The sequence below is a fragment of the Psittacula echo genome (genome assembly GCF_963264785.1).
Source record: "Psittacula echo genome assembly, chromosome: 2".
Taxonomy (NCBI): domain Eukaryota; kingdom Metazoa; phylum Chordata; class Aves; order Psittaciformes; family Psittacidae; genus Psittacula; species Psittacula echo.
The window spans coordinates 38,515,292-38,540,152 of NC_137737.1; the positions used below are offsets into that span (position 1 = coordinate 38,515,292).

Sequence of the window (24,861 nt, forward strand, 5' to 3'; positions counted from 1 at the left end):
CTGGATTGGTGGCCTGGCAATGGTACCAGCAGTGACATTTAGAATTGCAAAGCCCCAGTCCCCTGCTTTAGCAGGATTTCACAAGTGCAATAAGACAAAGTTCATATTCTTAAGTTTTTAGACCATTGGCTGATCCCAAATACAACTGTTGAGACCTGCTCTGTGCAAAGCCTGCCCTACTTCTGCAAAACCCTAATGTATGTACCTTCCTGTCTATCTCCTCGATGCGTGTCTGAGTGACCACTGTCGGACGTGCAGTCTGGCCTCATTCAAATAGTGCATTAATGTACTTGTTGGCATCACAGCCACCCAGGCGTTTGCAGATCTCTCTGTGATATGAAACAGAAACTTCTCCCTCACCCTTTGTTTGTACACACCAGAATACAGATATTCAGTTAAAGAAGTCATTGACTTCAGTCAAGCTAAGACAAATCATACCAGCAGAGTTCACCCACACCTGTGTGAAGTGTGTTTAATCTGAATATCCCATCAGCTTTTAACCATTTAGTCACTACATTTATATTTAATCAGTGTCTGAAAATAATTTTTCATCTCATTTTATTAGATCTGTCAGAAATGTCTGACTTAAATGTCTACCTCTCTGCTTGTCTGTCTAGTCTGAGTATGCAAATCACTTCTATTTATTCTGCTGTGGGAGAAGAAATGTCACAGACATTAAATAACTGACATTTCTGAGAGGCATTTGTAGACTATCCCTTAGCTCAACAGTTATAGTCTTTTCAGACATATTGAAGAGATGTATTTTGACACTGTAAGTGCTTTCTAAATTTAGTCAGATTTCAAGCTGATGCATATTTTTACATTTGAACCCCAAAATATATTTAGAAACAGTCCAGGAATTGTGACTTATTAGTATATATTCTGAGCTTCTTATGGATATTCTTATTTTCATAGACTATAATAAGATCAAGAAAAGATATTATTAGGCAAAATTCATTCATTATTTTAATAGATTAAGCTATACATGGTTCAGCCATGACAATGTAATGAATCTTGAAATGTGTAATATTAATGTGTAATGTATTTTGTAAAAAGCTGTGTGAACCAAAAGCCCAAAGAAAACTTTGCAAGAAGACTTACGACTTTGAAGCAATTTGCTTCTCAGATTTGCCTCTACGGCACCAGGTTCTAAGTCTTGATATCTTGAGATAACGCCCCTGGAAACTGGTGTAACGGGCTGTGAAATCTCTGCCAGGCACTGCTGCTTTTCCAAAGGCACAAGAAGATGCAACAACACTCACATGCCACAGCTGAGGACACATTCTTCAAAGACTTATTTTGTTGGAAGGAGAAAAGATTGCAGGAAACCTGAGATTCAGCTGTGCTGAGTCCTTTTCCACCTAACGGGCCATAAATGCTGTTGTCATTGCAGGTGCCTGGTGCCACCTACAGCAGGTGCTAACATCATTTACATAAATCGGTGCAATGAATTATTCCTGGTGGTGTAAGAATCTAGACATGACTCACAGTATAACACCTAAACATGACCTATGCAACACAATAACCAAACCAGTGTTTTACTTTATATTGCCAGTTCAGAACTGGGTTTTCTTGTCAGCAATTCTGAATAATCCAAAAGACCTCCACAGCAACTGTGGTTCCTGAGCACAGCTGAAAATCTGCAGCTGTAAGCTAAAGACGGAGTGAGCCAAGCTTTCAATTTGCAAACTGGAATTGAACTGGACTTAGAACTATATTAAGCATTTTTGTTGTTGATAAAATAGCATAAAAATGCTATGAAAATTCTACTGGATCCATTTTTTAAAAGTACACTTTAATTTCATTAGGGGAGAGCATAACACTAAACCCATTGGTGACAGGCACTTGCTGTATTGTATTCCAAACAGGAAATAAGTAATTCAATACACAGCTAATAGAATAAGGGCAGGCAGATACCCCCAGATGATTTATCAGGTAAGTTACAGATCATTTTTTTCAGGAAGAAAAACACATAAATTATTATCTATTGCTATGATAGGCATACTAGATTATTTATGTGAATTACCTATTACATTTTTCTAGTATATCAGAGAAGATTCTTTTTTCCAACTGTTTTTCTTGTAAACTATACTTACTTATGGTGTTTTCCCTATGTAAAATGATTAAAATTCATTCAATAGAAATGCTTATTTGAATAAAAAGGAGAGAGGGATCCTTGAGGATGAAACTGGGAAAACTGAGGACAATGCAGAGGACAGGGTGTTTCAATGACTTCACATTCCAACAACCTAATGGTTGCCAAAGGTTTTGGAGGCATTTCTTCTGCCTAGAATACTAGTTTTCCCATTGTTGCCACCCTATTCTTCTTGCCTGTCTATATCCATCTGGTTTTCCTCATCTTGTGTTTAAATCATAATCTCTTTGTGACAGCAGATTGTTTTATTCTGCCTGTGCAATGCCTAGCCCAGTGGAATCACAGTCCATGAACTCATAAGCCCCAAGGTAATGCAAACAAGGGATGATATTAATTCAGTACACCATACTGCTCTTTCACAAAGCATATAAGTTCTTCTGCATGCTCACAAGAGATATTATAAAAAGGGAGGGGAAAGAGCTGGCTGCAGCTTGCAGTCAAGCAGGATTTAGGGCTGTAGAGAAAAAGCAGGCAGCCTTCCTGCCCCTCGCCTTCCTGCCCCTCTCCACCACACCTTCCCCACCATCCCACCTGTTTCAGGTTTGCCTGTATTGTGTAAAGAAAGCTCAGGAAGAGCTTTCTGACTCAACCTCCTTATTTAACCATGTGTAACAGTTTGCTTCTTGTAAATTCACATGGATTCCTTAGACAGCCTCAGCGAGCAGACCTGCATTTCAGAAATCTACATCCTTCTCCGATGGTTTAGAATGTGATACGTATTTCATTACTGAGACAACAGAACTATGTACATGAGCACAGAGAGCTGCCAAGGAGAAATGATGTGCTGTTAATAAGGTCACAGCTACATCTCCCAACAGGCATTGCTGACTCTTTAAAAACATGAAAACACACCAAACCCATATATGTCTTCTCAGGCTTTGTATTGTAAGCCTCAGAGGCATCGCAAACTGGGATGAGAGGGTCACCCCATTGCCACATGGGAATAGGCAGAAGTTCCTTTTATCACCAAAGTACAAAGTCCCTGCTATCACAGCAGGGATAGCAGAGGTATGTGCAGAGTCTATCCCTACCAGCCAGGGTCAGCTGTAAAGCCCAGGTCTCCCCTTAGAGCTGGAGAGATAATCAGGAAGTCTTTGTCTGAGTCACAAGCTCAGTACATGCAGATCTCATTCTTTGGGGGGAAATCTTAGCTTTTCTTCCTTCACAGAGACATCTTATGTAACCAAATGCCTTAGCTGATATTGATTATCTCTTCTCATCCTTTTATTGATTGCCTAGAGGAGCACATGCTTGCTGTGGAAAGGAGAAAGAAAAGACATTTAAAAAAATAAAGGTGAGATGTTGCTGTACTATCAAATTAATACCATTTCATATTTTATGTTAGTCTCCTTTTTCTGACTGGGGGGGACCTTGAATATACTAGTGGGTCCAGGATCAGTGATGCAAACAACTTGTTTTAATTAAAACAGCATGTTTTTCTACAGAAATTTCTGGATTTATCTCTTTGAATGCCTGGTTACTATCAGTCTTGCTATGCTTCTCTATCCTCCCACTACAATGGTTATCAGATGGACTTCCTACTAATAAAATTCACAAGAGAAACAATGGCTAACCCTGGATTTTGGCAGTACCCCCGAGAGAAGCCTGATCAGGAAAAAAACTGGAAAAGCTTGTGAGGAAAGGAAATAGCTTATTTTGCTACACATGAGAGTACTGTTTCTCCTCGCTTCTTTCCAATACATCATCAGGGTCACTCACAACATTAAACAGAGAGCAGTAATTACATTATCCAGTTGTGCTTCCCCAGGGTAACTACAGAATAATACACTCACTGTCATCCAACAGAGAATGGGGCCTCTTGTTCCTCTACAGATACCATCTTCCTTATCCAAGAGATTTATCATTATTAATTGTCATCTGATTACATTTGTACCCTGTAAAACCACATGGGTTTTATCTTTTGACAGATAGGAGGGAGCTTCTCTAAAATACCATTTACAATAACAGTCTTTTAGATCTTTATGGTTTTATTCTCCTTCTTTTGAAGCAGAATCTCCAACCTCATAGTACAAAGATGCGTCACAGATTTTCCTGGCTCTGTTTTTTAGACAAGTCAAACTGGAAACATTTGTAGGACTATGACTCATGTTTTCCTTTTATAATATACTTTTCTACTTTTTGGCCATTCTATACCAGTATGGGACTGTCAGGGTCCTTCCTAGTGGCTGTGTGGTTTAGTCAGTGTGGTTTGCTTCCTACAGTGAAGAAAGAAGACCTACTATTAGGTTAATGTTTGGACTCTATGATATTAAAGGTCTTTTCCAGCCTAAACAATTCTATGCTTCTATGATCATGCATCTTGCCACCATGGCCTCTTCGTCACATTACCCACATGTCCACATGACCATCTTTTCCAATTTGCAACTCCATTGCTCCTGAGTGAACTCATGCAACACCACAACCTCCTGTTCCTTGGGAGGCTGCAGAAATGACCCTCCAAAACTGAACCTAATAGATGTCAAAGTTTCTTCATAAAAGGCTTCTCCTCGCTCTAGGAAATTGTCAGGCACGGTTCTGACTTGACAAGTTTGGCTTTTGTTCTGTTGTGTGCTTAAGCAGAATCTCTGACAAGTCACACAAATAAACCCAAAGTCAGTGGCAAAAAAAATTGACTATATGCCAACAGGAAAAGCAAGAGCTTGGGGAGTTCCTGGTGATCTCACCCTGGAAACAGGATCCCAGGCTGCAGGGAATCTCTGATAACTGATACCTGAGGGTTAAAAGACAGCAACCTGTGAAGCAACATTATGTTACTTGAAATAACAGTCCACAAGAGTGGTCTTAAGTATTCTTGTAGCAATTACCTCGAGTGAAGCAAAGGAAGAGTTAATAATAGTAATGACCATGAGGTTCTGTGGGAATATTTTTCCTGGCAAAGCCTGTAGAACCAGTTATTTTCTTTATCTGTAAATACTTTCTCAGACAGTATCAAATGAGAAAGTGGCTGGCCAGGGGTTGGGAGGGGATTCAATGACTCAGCAGAAGACTATGTTTGTTCTGCCACAAAGGCCTTTCATTCCAAACTGTGTGAGTGCCAGCTTTGTACATGGGACAATTACTTCTTTCTAGATCACAAAAACATTGAGTTAATTACACAGGAAACTACTAGTGGTGAAATGAAATCAATTTACATGTAATAATCATTTGCTGCTTATCATCCTTAAACAATTCAGATGTTATAAGAAGGTAAAAATCTCCTTTTACACCTTAATCTTAAAAATAGACTAGTGGGTTTAAAGTGTTTTTTAAGGCAACAATCAAGCTTTGGCCCTGACTCTTGTGTCCATCAAAACATTAAATATCCAGTGCCTTCTTAGAATGATCCCATTAATGTTATAGCCAGCTAAGCAGACTGATCCTACAAAATCATAGTGGTGCCTGCAGGGGAGCCCCAGGCTTGGCTGAACATAACACTTTTTTAAAAGTGTGATGCAAACTGCAAGGAAATGGAAATAGAAGACAGATTGGAAGGAGGCATCTTTAGCACACCACCAACCTATAGAAGAATTAGAATTCTCTGATATTGCCAGATTTCCTCCAAAAGAGAGGGCCTTTGGGTGCTGCTAAGCTTTGGTCACCCAAGAAATGCCTGTTCCTTCAGAGAGGCAGGAAAAGGTTAGCAAAGAATAAAAGGAATCAGTTCAGAACCAGGGCTGGAATGCAGGGACCTCATAAAGCCTAGTATTTATCTTAGTTCAGCCAATGTTTTCAAAATCAGAAACATTCTTTTGTTTCCAGCACCCCTAGTGAGGGAGACCATAACCACTCCTCACCAAAGGAAATTACTTACCAGCAGATTCTTGGGTTTAGGAGTCTGATCATACTCTTACCTAAGGTCTCCCTGAAGGATGCTTTCCACCCCCTATCTGCTCCAAAGAAGTCTGTGATAAACACCAGGAACAGGTTATTACTGGAGCTCTTAATATTCGGAGGCAGTGTGGAGCCACAGAATTTCCCAAGGAGAGGAGCATGAGTGTCTGAGCCATCATATACAGCCACATAGTCTTTGTAGCAAGAAGGAGATATTTCAAGCTGGAAGCTGTTGAATCTGTAAAATACATTTGGAGCTTTAGGTATCACATTTTTATTTCTATTCCTGTGTTATGTGTGGTTTTAATGTTTGAGGAAAGGTCCAGGTAATAGCAATAGCCAAAGCCATACACAGACAAAACATTTATCTTCAGGAACAAGCAAGCAGAACTACTAACTGCACGGCAAAACATTCCAGTCAGCCAGCTTCAGAAATTGCAACCCTCAACGCCAGGGCCATTTGCAAGGCAAACTGTCAGTATACTTCAGCTCTCTGTGAAGCAGCAGATCTCCTCTGTGCAAGCATACCCTCCGTCACTTCTGCAAATTGCTCAGGCTGCAATTTCCTTGGGCACGTGAGGGGCATATAAAATGCAGGCTCAGGGTGCAGACCAGCTGGGTCTTCTGCTTAGTTGGGAAATGTTCTCTTAATTCACAATTAGCATATATGTGACAGAAGAATGTACCCATCTTTTACTTTCTCAGTGGCAAGATTTTGTGGCAGCCTTATCCTTCTTTTAGGCAAGACAGCACACACTCAGGAGTATACTTTTCTGGGTGGGTATTTACTCAGGTTATAAAGTGAGTACCAGCCTTCTAAAAGAATAGTGTTTTTTTCTTAGATAAACTCACAGGAGCCTCATAACTCCTCAAAAACTGATTGAATCCTCTTGATAACCAAAGTGGGAAGTTAAAATTGTGGTGATGTTTTGCACATAACAAGTTACAGAGAAAGACGAAAGGGAACCTGAGGTTAATAAAGATTCCTTCAGTAGCCGTTTATCATTTTAGTGACACTTTCCCCTTGGAAAAGGAAAGACAGAGAGAAAATTTTCCATAATTGCTCTCTTTAGTTGGAATAAGAGACCTCCCTTTCCCCTTGATGAGAATCTGAAGTTGGATTACGTACTTGAGGGACACTACTTTGTTGTTTCCAACTGTGATGTTGTATGAACAGTTCATGTTGTTGTGATAATCGAGAACTGAATGGGCTGGACTGCTAATAACACCAATAGAGCCAATGAAAATGCCACCACAAGCTGTAGGGATACAGAAAAAAAAAAGTGATTAGTTTCTGAACACTAGTTTGGTCCTAATTCTCTTCTTTCTTGCAGGAGTTTTACCATAAGGAAAGAAAAGACCCTGGCAGATTAGGAGCAGTCTTCACTGCCGTTCCTAGAACTCGTAAACATGAAAATGTCTGTCACGTTGTGCTTTGCAGTGGAAAACTAGTCAGTATCGAAGTAACAGGCTGTTACTAGTCTATACCAAATGACAACAGCTCCGTGCTGGTGCACTAAAAGACTGAGCCTGATTCCAAGTGTGCTGCAGTAGGACCAGGGAGCAGCAGGATGATGTGGGTGCGCCATGCAGCAGCGTGAGTGACGTGTGTCTGGAGTAGCTCTGCACCCGTTCTAGCTTGCCATAAGAAACATGGTTGGTGTGTGGCAAAGACATTCCTTCATCCAAATCCTAACCCCATAGAAGCCTCTGAAATTTTGGCACTTAGCCCGCTCCTGACTTTTCTGGAATAACTGTATGCAGCTCCTCATCACCTTTCCACCTCCCAGCAGGGCTGGAACATACCTGTAGCATTTGCTGTGTGCAGAAAGGCAGAGAGGAGTCCCCAGGTATCACTAACCCCTGGTGCTGTTCCTCACCTCACCTTGTGCTGAGACGTCAGCAGTGGAGGACTGCATGCTTGCTGCCTGGCTAAGGAGCAAGTTAAACTCTGCAGCCATGAACTAAAGGGACTGCTTGGCTTCTCTGGGTTTCACACCATGGATGCTGACGAGGCCAGGATGTGGCTAATGCTTGTTCCCAGCTTCAATGCTTGAGGGAACAAAAACTATTATAAAACCAACTCTAATCACCATTGTTAGCTTCAGCCTTTATTTTACAATCTTAACTTAGGAAAAAACGTTTCCCTGTGTCCTGTTGATAAATAGCTCAAAGCCATACACAGCTTTTCATGCTTTAAAGAACATGCCATGCTCAAGCCACCACCTTAACAAAGGGAGTCCCATACAGGGTGCTGCTGGCTACAGCTCCTCAGCTGCACAAAGGCTAGCGGCCTGAACCACGGGCAGATAAAGGACAGGAGCTGGGAGGATAAAGAATCAGCATTATTCTACACTAGGAGGGGGAAGCATTTTCCATTATTTTTCAGCAGACAATACAACTGGAGGGAAGAAGAATGTTAATTGCTAGAATCTGCTTTGTATACAACAACAAGCTAATAAGGCTGCAGTCATCTTTCTTAAATGTCAGAAGTCACAAGTCAGATAGCAGCAACAGTCTTGAGTGTGTTATGAAGGCCTTTTCCATGAGTAACTGCACATTGTCATTACTCAGTGCCATTCCTTCTGTCTTATCTGTATAAGGCCATTCATTTTCTATAAAGAATTTGGCCTTATGCTTTTGCTGTGGCTTTGAACATGAGGAATGCATTAAGGGAAATACCAAAGCTAAGAACTCACACTTTTCTCTGCAGTTAGAAAACGATGCTTTCAAAAATCCAAGGACTGTCTCTACAAGCTCAACCCAGAAAATACTAAAATTGGTTTTGAAAAGAAAATTAATTGTTTGGGATATTTATATTAGTGCAGATGTAAATTCTAAACTCAGTTGGAAACTTCTTTTTCTAATACATGTTTCCACTTTAAAACAAGAGAGATCTCATGTGAATGACAAAAGGTTTTGGTGAAAATATTTATAAAAAATAAAAATATGTCTAGATGCCAATTTTTATGTACATTAATACCTGGCACTGCAAGAGGGTCATTAAATGAAGGCATATAGCTGGGTCCATTTAAAGATCTTGTTCTGGTTCCTATGTTGTATAATGTAGCTTTAGTACAACTAAGATTCAGACCATTCTCCTGTATGTGATACAATCTTTTATTTAAACCCAGTTAAATAAACTGCTGATGTTTCTCCTTAAACACTGTGAAAAGCCCAACCCAAAACAAACAAAAAACCCCTGCTAAAATGGGTTGCATTTATTTTCTACAGCAAAGGAAAAGTGTTTCAGTTCCTGACTTGATCATATGTAGTGTCTTGGAATTGTGAGATAACACACCAGTCAGTGACAACACACACCAAACAGTCCCACATCCTGGTCCTGGGAGCTCTTCTGGGCAGATGCACAGGGAATATGAACCACCTTTATCCATGTCAGGTATTCCCAAAATAAGGTACAACATATCCTACACTGAACCATTCTCCAGCTGGAATATTTCCACCACCCAAACCACAGGACAGTAGCTACTCACCAATTGCTCTGTATCTTGCCTGGAATCCAAAGCCTGCAATGTGGGAGTCAGTGTAGAAGTTGAGCAGCATAGGTCCAAAGACACTGACTGGGGCCGGGAGCTCATTACCACAGAGCGTGATGAGAGGATGTGGGGTAACCGTTGTCCCACTGAAGATGCTTAATCCATCATAAAGACAAATTCTGCTCAAGAGTGCTGGGGCTGCATGGGCATATAATGCAGAAGTATTAGCAGCATATTTTGCATGTGAAAAGTTTACTTAGCTGCAAGTAGCTAGACCTCACAGAGCATAAGAATTAAATTTTATATTAGTTTCCATTCCAGTAATGGAATCTCATTGGCCTGGTGAGGAAGCAAATGTCAATATTTAACATGCAAAAAACCTGAGACAGAAAAAGGCAAAGAGATCTTTTATACAAGACATCAGATTGGTCTCATTCAAGAGATCTACCATCTGGAAAAGGCTCTAAGCCCTTTGAGTTCATGGCAGTTCATAGTTGAGTAAACACCATCTATGAGGAGATGAGAGTGTCTAACAAAAGCCTGGATCACCTCTGCAGATTAAAGCAATGTACCTTTTGTTACAGGCAGCCAGATATCAGGTATTTCTTTCCCCTAATGTAGAAGTCATCATTCAGTGCAGGGAATTTTAAATTATTGAGAGTGAAAAAAAAAAAGAATAGTCCACACATTGACTTGTTTCAGAGCTGACTTCTTTCTCTCTTTGCAGTAACTAAACCCAGATTATTCAGCTTGAGTTAGAAGTCAAGAAAAATGTAAAATTAATCTTGTAGTTCGCCAATGAAATACTGTAACTGTGTCAGTCACTGGAGATTTGGAGATAACTGAGCAACAGCAAAAAAACCCCAATGATTTTCATGAACAATCTGCTTTAGGGGAAAATCTGTGCAGATATTAGGGTGAGTGCAAAGCTGCCCATTCAGAACCACTAAGAAACAGATATGGGAAATGTAATATTCTCTATTTTTCTCCATTGGTTTTTAGTTTCCTATGTGCAGTTAGGTTTCTGGAGGAACAAGCCATTCTCTAACTCCCTGCCCTACCTTCCTGACTTCCCAGCCACCTCACAATTTGCAACCAAATTCGACTGAGACAAGAGGTCTCAAATGTACTGAATGCATACAATTTTCACGAAGGCCAGTAGCTGACTTAGCGTGCCAGAAGGATGTCCCCAAAGAAGGACAAGCTCTGCTTTCAGTGCAAGAGCTGTGAGTTCAGGCAGAGACCTTCAGAGCACCAGCCACCAGCACCCTGGGAGCTCAGAGCCATGTCACCACCTCCCTGCCCAGCTGGAAGCCATAAGCATGGGGAGAAGCTGGTGGTACTCAGGGTGGTACCACCAAAGGAGCAGAAGGGACCCACATGGATTATACAAGAAAGCTGGAGTAATGCTGACAGTGAAAGACACCGCATATCTACTGAAAAATTACCTTCATTAGTTGTTATGCTTTTAGAACAACTTGATGTTTTCTTTGTCTTTATCATTTACAAGCATAATGGAAACTGGGGTGGCACATGTTTATTGAGGTTAAGTTATCATGTTTAGCGACCTGTTAGCAACAATGGGGCAGTTACTTAAACTGCAAAGGATTAATAGGGAATTATCTAAATTTAACAGGAGAGATGCTGAGCCTACTGTTGCAGCTGAGTGATTCCTGCAGATTGTCCAGACCAAACAAGCTGCTTCCTAGATTTGTAGGAAACAGGAAGACTTCTATTGAACAGGATGATAAATAGGCATGGGGTGATAATCTTGTTTTACAAGAACAACAGAGTGATCGCACCAGTCAAATATATTTTAGATCCTCTCTGGAGGTTTAATTCCTTCTCTCTTAATTAAGACAATGTATTCTAACATGCTTTAATTGTGCTAATATGGAAATATGGTGCTTGCCTGACTCTAATAAGAGCATCTAAGCTGAAAACAACCAGCCACATCAGATAGGTGCTTGCATGGTTAATAAATTAATTAATTAAAATATTCTTAATGTCCTACCCAATTATGAGAATAATGTGATACAATGGAAAAACATAATTGATTTTAAAATTAAAAAAAAAAACGGGGGGGGGGGGGGGGGGGAGAAAACTGCAATTAGAAAAGATTAGAGAAAGCAACTCAGGTCCTTTTCCAAAAAGACTTCAGGGAAAGACATAGAACGAAAGGTATTTCTCAGCAGAGCAAAGGTCCACAATACCAGTCGCAAGATGTTTTGAACTGCTGCACTGAGAAGAATAAGATAGTTGAAGCTGTGAGCAAAAGGCTTAATGTCTAGGTTTAAATCCTCATTGTTTGGGCCAATATCATTTATGACCAATGAATCCTGACAGGACTGATGGCTGTTTAATCCCTAGCAAGTAACTCATTCTCTTGTTTCCACTTGCCTTAATTTCTCACCATACTAAATACATTATTCTGTAAATAATCCCCAGACTCAGGTTCCTCTATTCAGTCTCCTCTTGTACTTCCAGCCTCTACACATAGTCAGCACATCATCAGTAGTTCTCCTCTGTGGTTTATTTCCTTTAACTCTATCATCTTGTATCTTTTCAAGACCAATTTCTGTCCCTTGCACTACAATGAAAGAGTTTCTATGAGTCTCCAGAGATTGTTTCTTAGCCAGATGTCAGACTCACATCCTCTGAGCTGACAGGCACTTTCCACATAGGTAGCACTGATTTTCTTTGTAAAACCTTGTCTACTAAGGGCTTTTGCTCATCCTTCTGGTATTACTGTATTCTCTCTTCTGATTCACCCATGAGGATTCAATGAGACATCTCCTCTCCTGACCTTCTCTCTTTATCTCCATATTAGCTCTGCATAATCTCATTTGCAAGGTCAGATGCAACTACCATCTCTATGCTGATGACCCCATAAGTGTACTTCCGTCCTCCAGGCCTCTTCAGACTAAAATCTTATTTATGTCTGTCAACGAAACCACAGAAGAGCTTTATTCCCCTCTCAAATCTTCCCTTGCATCTTCTTTCTTTACAGTTCTTATCATTTTGCCTGCCCTCATTAGATCCATGCTTATAATTTGGATCTCTCTAGGTCTTCACATCCATGCCAGATGTAAATATTGTCAAGTGTTTCCAGTTATTATCTTTAAGATAACTCTTTGCTACCCTTTCACATATCTATGACTTTCACCTGAGAAATAGTGATTTTCCTAACATGGTGTCGTGGTTTAAGCCCAGCTGCTATGAAGCCCACTCGCTCACTCCTCCCCTCCCCTGCTCCCAGAGGGATGGGGAGGAGAATCGAAAGAATGTAACTCCCATGGGTTGAGATAAGAACAGTCCAGTAACTAAGGTATAACACAAACCACTACTGCTACCACCAATAATAATAATGATAAGGGAAATAACAAGGGGAGAGAATACAACCGCTCACCACCCGCCGACCGATACCCAGCCTGACCCTGGCAGTGATCTCCACTTCCGGGTAACTGCGCCCAGTTCTACATCCTGGGCATGACATGCTGTGGTATGGAATACCTCTTTGGTTAGTTTGGGTCAGGTGTCCTGTCTCTGCTTCCTCCCGGCTTCCCCTCCTCCCTGGCAGAGCGTGAGACTCACAAAGTCCTTGGTCAGAGTAAACATTACTTAGCAGCAACTAAAAACATCGGTGTTATCAGCGCTGTTCCCAGGCTGAAAGTCAAAACCACAGCACTGCACCAGCTACTAAGAAGGAGAAAAATGACTGCTACTGCTGAACCCAGGACACATGGATACTGTACCACTTGTTTCTCTAGCCTTGAAAATGTTTCTTCCAAATAGTGTTGCATAGATCAATTATTTGGCCTGACATTACAAACATATCCCTCTGTCTTTGGATTGCTGAGTGTATTTTCTTTCAAGGCCTTTTGTTATCTATCTATCTGCACTCTTTAGCATCTCTTGGTACCACTCAACATTGATACATTGACTCCTGCCTCCAAAGTTCATATGATAAGAGCTTCCGTTGTCCTTACATTACATTCTGAAATAGACCTTTGTGTTATCTTCTTTACATTTAGCAGAAATTTCTTCTCAGTCTCATCCCAAATGCAAAGAGCTCGCCACTGCAGTGTCAAGCTGGTTAATTACTGTGATTGCTTGCACAGAGATCACATCATCTGTTGAATGGCTACTATGGTAGCTGAGCCATACCATCATCTGCCCAGGCTGGCCCTGTTTACATGGCTGTGGATAGGGCACTCTTCGTGGTAATTAAACGTGACAGCCAATTTGAAGCAGCTGCATTCTGTCTTGGGACAGGTCAGCCTTTAGCAGCACCCATCAGTTATGCCTCCTTGGAATACATCCGTATTTTTTCCTAGGGAAACATTTTTTGTTGTTACTATTCCTGGTTACATCTGGAGTGTGGTTTTAAGTGCATTTCCTTACTGTCCCCACTTACCATGCTTGGGTGCATGCTGTGGAGCTGCCTCAGGATGCCTGTGCTCAACTTCTTTGGGCTGAAATTGGAACTCTAAGGCACTGGAATGGGTTGCCCAGGGAAGCTCCATCCCTGGCGGTGTTCAAGGCCAGGTTGGACAAAGCCTTGGGTGACATGGTTTAGTGGGAGGTGTCCCTGCCCATGGGAGGGGGGTTGGAACTTCATGATCTTAAGGTCCTTTCGAACCCTAACTATTCTATGATTCTATGATTATAAAATTATGTATTTGATATGATGCATACACAAAAACCTTGACTGAATTTGGCCCCCTAACTATCTGATCACTAATAACAGTGTCCTTTTTCCATCTTTCTGTCTATAGCCATAGATTCTGTTTCATTTGGTATTGAGGCAGAACCTGTGAGGTTTTTTAAAGTCTGTGAAAGTTAGAAGAATAAAATTTTGTTTCACAGCTGTAGCTTCTGGTATAAATAATAATACAATTAGTAATTACTAATGTAGGGGAAGTATTCTGCAGCTATATACTACTGTGCAATATATTAACCAGCTCCATAGCACAAGATAATATTTTGAAAGCAAGGAATTACAAGTCTTTCATATATATATATATATATACACACTACACATATGCACACACATATATAAACCTCCTCTTTCAAAATAATCTATTGCTAAACCTATTTTCTGAATTGCCTAGTAACAGCTAAACAAGCAGTTAGAGAAGACTCCAAAATGAAGCTGGCCCTATCCCAGATTGCAAAATTACAGTTGCGAGTTAAAAAAAAAAGAAAAAAAAAAGAAAAAGAAAAAAAGGATAAATAAGTTACTAAAACATTTTCCAGGTCAGCGTGGTATCAACACTGTGCAATTGTTTTGTATGGACAGGGTATTAAACCAGGACAATATTACAGCATTCTAAAAGCAGATATTGCAGACATATCCCCTAATTTTCCATTATTTGGAACTCAGACTTTATTGGATGTTATACTCATACTTGAAATGCATTACAGCCATTTCATAATACAGTACTGTAGCTGTCCTAGAGATGTATTTGTAGGGATGTTCATCTGAGTAAAGCTTATGAATAAAAGGTGGATGTTGATTATTATTTCTTGGATAGTAAGTCTACTGAGATAAGTTTTTTTACTAATTCTAATATATTTGTGCAGACCTTTGATACAAGGAGGGGGACAGGTGGAAAGTGACATTTATCACTATCGCAGAAGTGGTGCTGAGAAAATAAACTCATCCACATTTGTTTGGTTATTTATAAAATAACCAAGCAAACAATGCAGGTGGTACTACCAGAAGCAAATGGCAACCTATGCAGGTTCATGAATCAGTCAAATCAAAATGAGGAGATAAATCTCGATAGATGATAATCTAAATTAGATGTCTATTTTCAGGGTCCCAAAGATAAAAACAATTTTTTTACTATCAGCAGACAATTTAGATTGAATTTTGATCACGTTAAAAAAATGCATTTTCCTCCAGTTCTCTTTTGCCCTGTTACTTGCTATATTTAGTGCTTAATACATATTTAATATTTAGTACATGCATGTCATGTTCATTTGGTTCCAGATACTGACGTTGTATCACTCCTGTGGGTCAACTGCCTCATTTGAAGTCATTCTTTATAATCAGAACAGGTGTCTCATCATACTTGAAAACATAACTACTCTACAGCAGATATCTGTGACTTTATCCATGGAGTCATACAGTTTGGTACCAATGTGTCACTGCACTATAGCCAATTACTTTCTGCCTTCTAATTTTCTGGAAAAGATCTCTGAACCAGTTAAAGGCAATGAGATGTGTGCCTTGAAGGCATAGTTTTGTATAATTCATTACATTACTAAACAACCACAGAAAAAAATTGAATTTCTTTTGAGAGGTCAAATAGGTAGTAAATTGGACATGTAGCTAAACTTTAAAAACCCAATTCAGAACATCTGTACTAGTATGGTCAAAATTTTAAAGGCCATACTCAGTAACAGTCTAAGCAGAGTATGAATATAGAATAGCTAGAAATGTTTTTAACAGATGCTGCCAAACATTCTCCTGCTTTTGCAAAAGAACTAAGGGAATTCATGTTGGAAACCCTTAGATACATGTGCTAAACATATTCAGTGGGACTGCTGAGTAAGTTTTCACTTCTGCGTGACAGTTGTAAGATCATAGAATCATTTAGGTTGAGAAAAGATCTTTAAGATCGTTGAGTCCAACCACTAACCTAGCCCTGCCAAGTCCACCACTAAATCCTGTCACTAGGCACCACATCTACACATCTTTTAATCACCTCCAGGGACAGTGACTCAACCACTTCCCTAGGAAGCCTGTTCCGATGCTTGACAACTCTTTTGGTGATGAAATTTTCCCTAATATCCAATCTAAACCTCCCCTGGTGCAACTGATCATACTTCCTTTTTTATAACCAGATGTCCTTTAGCTCATATCCAGAGTTATTTTCTTCCATGTGACCAAGGACTTTTAGTTTGTTTACCCTAGGAAGCCTATAACAATAAAGGAGCAAATTGACCTGCAAGAAGTAGAATATTTTTAGTATTTCTTTAGCTCTATGTTTATTATTATGTCTGTATCACTGACCTCTTTGCTTCAACCTTCTTTAAAATAAAAGCTTGAATCTATTTATAAATTAACTGAGTGCACAAACAGAATAGAGTTCAGTAATGTATTCATAAAGGTGTCAAAACTGGCATCATCTGATTCAATGAAATGTTTAGTCTGTCTGCTGGTCTTCTACATAAAGAAATTCTGTATTTTACATTTAATTAAAAAAAATAATTCTTAAAGTAGCAGTTTTAATTAGGAGATGAAAAAAAAGTTTCAGATGAAATAATAATCAAATCTTTTTCTCAGACCTAAATTCAGTTTGGACCAGAATACTTTTAAATTCAAAACAGTTTGAAAACATAAAAAGAAAATACAAGCAGCCTATTTTCTGACTTTATAGTTTGCTCTGAAGGAAAATTCAAATTACACACCCCATTTTAGTAACGAATTACTCAAAAATCTCTTTGTCTAGGTGACTTCAAGGGAACAAAATTAAGATGGCCTCAAAATATGTGATGCCACTCGAGTAGTACAGACATGCTGATTCTCTGTGCTATCAACACATCCCACCAATAAAAATTTGGTCCTACCAAAGTTGGGAAAGTTTTATCATTCACACCAATAAGACTAGGCTATTATACCTGTTATTTCTTGGCTAAATGCTTCTGTGTTTTCAAATCTCAAGAAGAACTTTTGTTCATGCATATATATATAGGGCAACAACTTTTATATGCTTTCAGTTACTGTGGTCTTTAACCTAGTTTCACATTTATGTGTTTGTACATCCTTGTAAAATACCTGAGTATATTTATGTCCATGTTATTTGTTATGTAAGCAGAAGCACTGAAAAGCAAACCAGCTGGCCTAAGATCACAAAGACTGTAATACTCAATGGTAAAAAAAAAAAAAAAAAAAAGGCAGGAATAAAGACCAAAATTGGCCACAGTCACTCTTACACCCTAACAACACGGCAAATCCACAATTTCATTTTTGCAAGATATTCAGTAGGTGAAATCTATCTTTGCTCTTCAGTGACACAAAACTGACCCCTGGAAATTATCTCTGTAAATGTTTGGCTGTAATGATTTTCAGAATGGACCAGCAAATTTAACCACTAACCATTTTCCATGATAAAAGACTTGTATTTTCAAGTGAGAAGCTGCACTTCACAGTACATACTGAAATTATGAAGAACCGCTTACCTTCCAAGTGGAAAGTCTCAAACTCCAGGATGACCAGTGACTGTGGTCCCTGATCTATGATATAACTGCAGTTCAAGTTGTTATCATACTGACTAGGGTAGTTAGGAGAGACAATACGACCTGTAGGGCTGGTGAAATTGACTCCACATCCTGCAAACAGAAATAAATAAGACACAGTTATAATCCAGGTGATAACATCATTTCAGTTTTGCAGTGAGGAAAACCAATAATGTACACAAGGACCTCATCTCTCCTTAAGAGGCTGGTTAAAAAAGAGTAGTATATATAATGGTAGCAAAAGCAAGTCTTACGCACACACAGAGCAGTGTTTTGGGGAAATGCAGGGCCTTCCTGTCTACAGCCTGACACAGTGTCTTGGAGTGTCTTGGATAAAACCAGGCCATAGCCCCTCAGCCCACTGACCAGAAGGACACAGCACTGCTGTTCTTACAGGTTTGGAGCCTGCACATTTCAAAACGCCTTAGTAACTTACAAATGCATATGAATTGGATGGGAGGTTATTGGGGCACATCATCATTTTAGCCTCATTTGAAAATGCCTGTGTTAGCCCAAATGGCACCATTCTTGCTTCATGTCCAACAGCTTGGAGGATGAAGTTTGCTGTAGAGCTATCTCTGTGTTGTTTTGCTACAGGCAGAGGAAGGAAGGGTTTGCCATCTTAAACCTCTCAAGCACACATAACTGTTCATTTTCATGGAGCTCCTTCTGATTCTAATGACCTGTATGGCCTTGGGGTTTCTCTTTATTTTAAAATGCAGGCTTAAAAGAATGCAGTGCACAGTGAAATGCTGGAATAAGATTAGAAGCAGGCGTATGAAACCTGTCTTTGTCACCACTAAGAGGTTATTAGTTGTTACTGACAACATTAGCACAGATGTTACAAAAACAAAAGCAGTTTCAGTTCAGAATTCTGTATACTTCAATAATGTCTTCTTCTAAGCACCTGATTTCTCACTGTTTTAATCTGAATCCAGTGAAGGGAAAGTGGTTTCATTTGGCAGCATCCTACGAAAAAACCCAAACAGTTGATGGCAATTGAGCACTACCTCCTAAACTTCTGGTGGGTTTGACTGTCATAAAGCACATGCCATGGTTAAAGAATCGGAGAGACCCACCCAAGAAAAGCCACTTGGGCTACGTGAAATGAAAATAAAACAAGACAAAGCAAAACAAAGGCCAGAGCTGGTGGTGAGGAGTCATTTCTCTCCTGAGAGCAGTTTTTGTGATGTGCATGGGCTACCCCATACACAGGAGAAATTACTGCAGTTTCAGCATGTTCCTTGTAAAGAGGAAGAAGAAAAAATTCTAAAGGAGGAGCAGATCCTTTTCCTTTTTAGGAAGATTATAGCTTTAGCTTCCAAGCAATTTAACTACAGGGAAGAGAATTCTTAAAATGCAAAGCCTTTTAATTTCAGTGCACTGAAAAGGCAAAGGTGGCTATGACTAACTGCAAAGTTATAGCTGCATGGAGGGGCTTTGGCAAGTCAAACACTGGAGCACACATTAGCTCCATTGCATTTGGTAAGGAAACTCTTGGTTTCAAAAACTGGCAGAGGCTTCAATGCCTTCTTGGACTGAGGTCTGAATTGCTACACACAGATCAAACTAATCCAGAATGGACTAATAAAGCATCCATCTGGCTTTAATATTACTTACTGCTTGTGAAAGATGCAGAGAAACCTTGCCCCGGAGCATCCTGAGACTGAAATACTGTAGTTATCACATTGTTTGGAGCAACAACAGGGTCAGGAGCTGAACTTCCACATCCTGTGGTTAACAAAGCTGCTTTTTCTTCAGAATTTCCTCTCCACACCTGACAAACCCAGATGGAAAAGGATTAGTGCTTTCAAAGCCCATGTAGTTTGTAGGAACCCACCAGGAACTGCATATGCAATTGTTCTTTCCATAGACTTTCAACAGATTCATCTCATACTGAATCTTAGAGATTTAAATTGGAGCTAGTCACTCTGCATTTTCTCTGCAGTCAGTGGAGACAAAGGAGAGTTCTCCAAGAAGTGAACCACAGTGCATAACAGATTGCCAGGGATCTCTGCAGGTCATCTGGAGGTCATCTGCTTGAACCACTGCTGATAGCAGAGTCAACATAGATCAAGTCCAGAGAACAAGAGAAAAACATTTTATGCGTATCATTATCTACCCCCATTTTGTCTCTGCTCACTTATCTCCATGCACGCTATGAATGAACACCCATGTATACAATGAATTATTAAATGCAATCCTTGTATTATTCATAAATCAATAAAAACCAAAGCTGTCTTGCTAGGGTAATATAGAGGCTCAAACTAGAAGATCTGGATCCTTAATATCTAGTCTTGCTAATCAAAACCTATTCCCATTTTTGTTATGTTGCATTTAGTTGTTCTTGAATGACAAGTATCAAATAATGTAGAGGCTTAACAAAATAATTCACAAAAATATAATAAAGAAAAATACTTTTTCTTTTTTTTAATATTACTTCAACTGAACCTATAGTCCATTGAAGTTCAATCAAACCATGCATTCAAGAAGTACATGCAAGTTTAGGTAGGTATTGAAATGAAACCCTCTTCAGGTAATTGCTTATATGTGTACTGGAGGCTCACAGTTTAAGCACTGGATTTCAACACATATAAAGTGAAACATAGGCATGAATGCTTGATGTTTCTAAGTGCTTAAATAATTTCCTGAATCAGGACGTTTATTGCCAAACATTTAAAATGTCTGTTTTAAGAAAAAAGAAAAAAAATATTTAGTCTAATAATAAATTCATTTTTCATCAATGTTTTTGAACAGTTTTTTACTGGTAATGTATATTAAATATATATTAAAACCAAATACTGTTTGTTTTTTAAAATAATGTGTTCAAAAGAAGTCTAGTGGAACTAGAACAACCACATGAAATTGTGATAGCCTTAAGAAACATTCTAGAAAGGGTTAGCCAAGGGTTATTTTGTAAGTGTAGGCATATGAATCACCTCATTCATCAGGCCAGGTGTTTGAGGCAATGGATGCTCAAAGGATTAATATAAACAGTCTATGGCCTGGCCAAGTTTTTGCGAAGTCACTATTGATTTTGGATTCCTCTTTTTTGGCTGCTCAGCTTGGAATGTGTGGAAGAAACTTACACATGTTCTGCACTTTTTCATATCCAGACACCTTTATACAGCTCAGATTGGGCATTCAGAAATGGAGGTGAACATCACCAATATTTTCATATTTTTCTCCATGGAGATTATCTCCAGTTGACATAGTTTGACCATGCCATTTAGGACAGTTTAGAAATTTGAAATTAAAGCACCTTTACTGGGTGGCATTAAGACTTCCATATTAGAGAAGTTTATTGTAACATATTACATCAATTATTCAATGGAGCAGGCTATGAAAAAGCAAATCAAACAGTATTCTTTTCAATAGCCTTAAAAAATTAGTGTAACTGTGGTTTGTCAGTTAGTAGGTACAGATTAGATGTACAGCTGCTCAAGTCTTCCTACATGTTGTCAAATTATGTTTGCCCTTTATTTCAAGTGGGAGTTGTACTGCTGTGGAGAAAATGAGCACAAAATCACTGAACATATGCCAAATGACTGAGAAAAAAATGACACTGAAAAATGCAGAGTATGTCCATTCCATTGTATTGCTTTGAAAACAAGTGCCTCTTGACAGCCTATGAAAGATAAGAATGCTATCTTTGTTTTTTGAACCAAAAAAAAAAAAGAGGATTAGTGCAACTTGGACAGTTTGTACACTTATAAAGAAGTTTTGTAGAACTGTAGAGTGAAATTCCTGGGTTTTTTTACTCACTGGAATAACTGAAGGGTCTTTTCATTACCCTGTATTTTCTTATTATATCTTGCTTCTGAAGTCATATGCAATTTTTTCATATTTTTCATTTTTGGATCAGTATGTAGGGTGATGAGACACTGCTGGAGGTGGAACTTCAAGAACTGATAAAAATTTAAAGTATATACAAGCCAGTTCACAAGGCAAACAGAGACTTGATGGTATTTGTACAAGGACTTCAGTTTATGTTTTGTGCCTTGGCAATCCTAACCATGATAATTGCAAAACAGGCTTCTGGAATTATGACTTCTTAAAGCACTGCTCTGCTGATCTAATGCCAAGATCATTTTACCTTGACATAGCTGCTCTGGCAGCTCCCATTGCTGTCTGGAATCTGGAAGTTATCGTGGAAGTTCATCTCCAAGTGTTTGCTTTCATGCGTAATGATGGTCCATGTGCACCTGGTGTTCACGGGAAAGTTTTGAGGCCAGTGAGGAGACTTGATCATACCATTATCTGAATGAATGATTCCACCACATCCTGGAAAAATAGCAATAGGTGGGAGAAATGTTCAAATATTTCCTGTTGGCATGAGCTTGGAATGGCTGCTTGCTTCTGTGGCTGCAGGAGTGAAAGGGGAAGGCCGCAACACCCAGTCAAACTGCATTTGCCCTATTTTAATTAATTTTCCTTCTCCTTGCCAGTTCATACACTTTTGTTTTCGTCCATCTATATACTCCTGACAGTTAGAAGTGAGCATTGCTTACAGAGAGAGTAAGTGTCAGAAATACCTTAATGAGGAGCTTCTCCCAAGACTGTGCAGGTTCCTTCCCACACCCCACAGCATGCACATCATGACTGAAAGCATTCAGAAATGCACCCTAGGGAAGAAAAAATCCCTCCATCTACTGTTGAATTATTTTTATTCTCACTCTGCAACATGCAAATGTTGCAGTTCCATATGTGAATCTACTCAAGCTACATCCGTTTACCATGGCTGAAATGGTGACTTCTCCTCCAGCCCAGAGGATCTCAATGGAATTATGGAGAGGGCTGAAAAACGTGCTTTAAAAAATTGTTAACAGATTCATTTATGAGGGGGCAATAGCTGGTTACAGCTGTGTGGCACCTCATGTTCTTATACATAATATGTTTAGTTACTTTGAAGCATACTTGCAAAAATCATGCCAAGAATAATTTACTAGGTCTATGCATAGAGTACGAGCAACTCATTTTTATTTCACAGATGATGTAGTAAAAGGATGAGTAAAGAGCAAAAAAAGGTTTATAACATTCTTTCCTTTCTTCTTTTTTGCCTCTTAACTAAAAAAAATATATTAGCTTTAAAGGAAAGATTATTTTTCATTCTTCTGTGCTAGAGATGCCAATTGTGTTTAGAAAGATATAAGGCCAAGTTTTGGTCACACATGCAGAATGTAAACCCAGAGATTCTCAGTGGACAAATGAGAAGAAAACTGAGGAAAGGAAGCCAGGTATATAAAGAAAGAAATCTCCTTTTCACAGAGAGAATGATGCCTATGCACGCTGCATGTGTATGCTAATGTCTACTGCGTCACTGAAGAGTGGCCCTCCTTGTACATGAAATATCAGTGACAAAAGGGGGCAGTGCCAAAACCTGCTTGTCAATGTATATTCATGCAACCACAGACTACTGATACATTTAAGAAAGACATTCCATCAGCCGACTATGAGAATACCACTAGATCATTGACTGATGGAAACACGATCAATATCAGCCAGGTCTGCAGGTGGAGGTGACAGTAGAGGGAACACATTGCCAGCTCCTTACTGAGATAGGAAGGCAAATTTGGTCCTGCTATCAGCCAGCACATCCACACTTGCCTTTAGTCACCTCCCGAATGACAATAAGTGAGCTAGCTTTTCCTTTTTTTGTTTGCTTGGTTTTTTGGGTTTTTTCAATCCAGAGAGATGGTAATTCCAACAGAAGGAAGGTAGCTTTTCAAAATATACCAATTCAATCCTGCATGTGTACTGCCTTCAAAAGTGTACCAACATCTCCACCAAAGTGGAATAGTTTCAGGCTGTTGTCACATGTGCTATTTGAGAAGTTCTGTCTGCCTCTCTGTTTTAAAACTGACCTCTTTGTAGTTTTAAGTGTCTAAACCAAATCAATCTGTGAAACAATTGTTGTTCAAGAAATGAAATGTCTCATAGTCACTGACAATAGATACCACTGCTGGGAGGATAATGGGCATGGTATCAATTTACAGGCATCAAGAAACAGCCAGTGGGAGGCTTAAAAAGTACAAAATCAGTCCAAATTTGATTTCATTGTGTGAAATCAGACAACACTGGTTTAATACTTGACTTTTTTAGTGCTGGCTTCTTGCAGGAATGCTGGAGATATTGGCACGTATTTCTTTTGTTCTTTAACACAAACTTAATTAAAAAGGAGGAATACTATTTCATTGAGAAAGCCCTGAGGAGAAAGACTTGACAAGAAGCTCAACAGGCCCCAGCATGTGTGCTTGCAGCCCAGAAAGCCAACCATGTGCTGGGCTGCATCACCAGCAGTGTGGCCAGCAGGTCAAGGGAGCTGATTCTCTACTCCGCTCTCGTTAGACCTCACTTGCAGTACTGCATTCAGCTCTGGGGCCCCCAGCACAAGAGGGATGTGGACCTGTTGGAGCAAGTCCAGAGGATAAGGAGGCTGGAGAACCTCTCAACGAAGAGAGGCTGAGAGAGTTGGTATTGTTCAGCCTGGAGAAGAGAAGGCTCTGGGGAGACCTTAGAGCAGCCTTCTAGTGCTATATATTCATGATATACTGCGAAGTTAGACCTGACAAAATCAGTATTTTTTTCTTACCTAGAGATTCTGCTGTCCATGTTGCATAAAAGCCACCTCCTTGAATTGAGTGATCAGAGTTAAAGATGACAACTAGCTTGCTGGAACCAGACCGAATAGTCCCAGGGGATGAGTTTCCACAATACTTTCCTATGACAGGAGACCCAGGAGATCCACCATTCAGGATAGTAACAGAGTCCCACTTACAAAGCAAATGGTTTTCAATGTGGAAGGCTGTGAAAGTGAGCTGCAACACACAAAAGCAATATTCAGGAGCTAACACTAACCACACCAGTTAAAACAATTCCAGCCAGATCTTGTAGCCCTCCTAGCACAACGATTTCTCGGTATGCCTGGAAATCTGACCCTCACTTCACATTGATGCTTTCCTGCAAGTATTGCTTGGTGTCTTGCCACTATAAGTAACAGCAGCTACTTAGCATGAAACCAGAAATGAAAGAGAAATGCACAGGTTCAAAACTGGCATTACTGAGACTTCACCATATGTTTGAAGCTAAGCATGTGCTTCAAAATGATCTTGAATATGCACAGATGTT

The 24,861-nt window shown here is 39.6% G+C and overlaps 1 protein-coding gene across 1 annotated transcript in view; it reads right to left on the bottom strand.

The window, feature by feature from the left end:
• Positions 1-24,861, bottom strand: part of CUBN (cubilin) — a gene marked incomplete at its 5' end in the record, with an annotated part of 147,061 nt that overhangs the window by 10,198 nt on the left and 112,002 nt on the right. Inside the window, 7 exons of the mRNA XM_080609617.1 lie at positions 6,007-6,224; positions 7,116-7,245; positions 9,481-9,681; positions 17,677-17,826; positions 19,354-19,510; positions 21,830-22,017; positions 24,326-24,551. Of these exons, the coding sequence (XP_080465743.1) occupies positions 6,007-6,224; positions 7,116-7,245; positions 9,481-9,681; positions 17,677-17,826; positions 19,354-19,510; positions 21,830-22,017; positions 24,326-24,551 (1,270 nt within the window). The remainder of the gene's footprint in view (positions 1-6,006; positions 6,225-7,115; positions 7,246-9,480; positions 9,682-17,676; positions 17,827-19,353; positions 19,511-21,829; positions 22,018-24,325; positions 24,552-24,861) is intronic.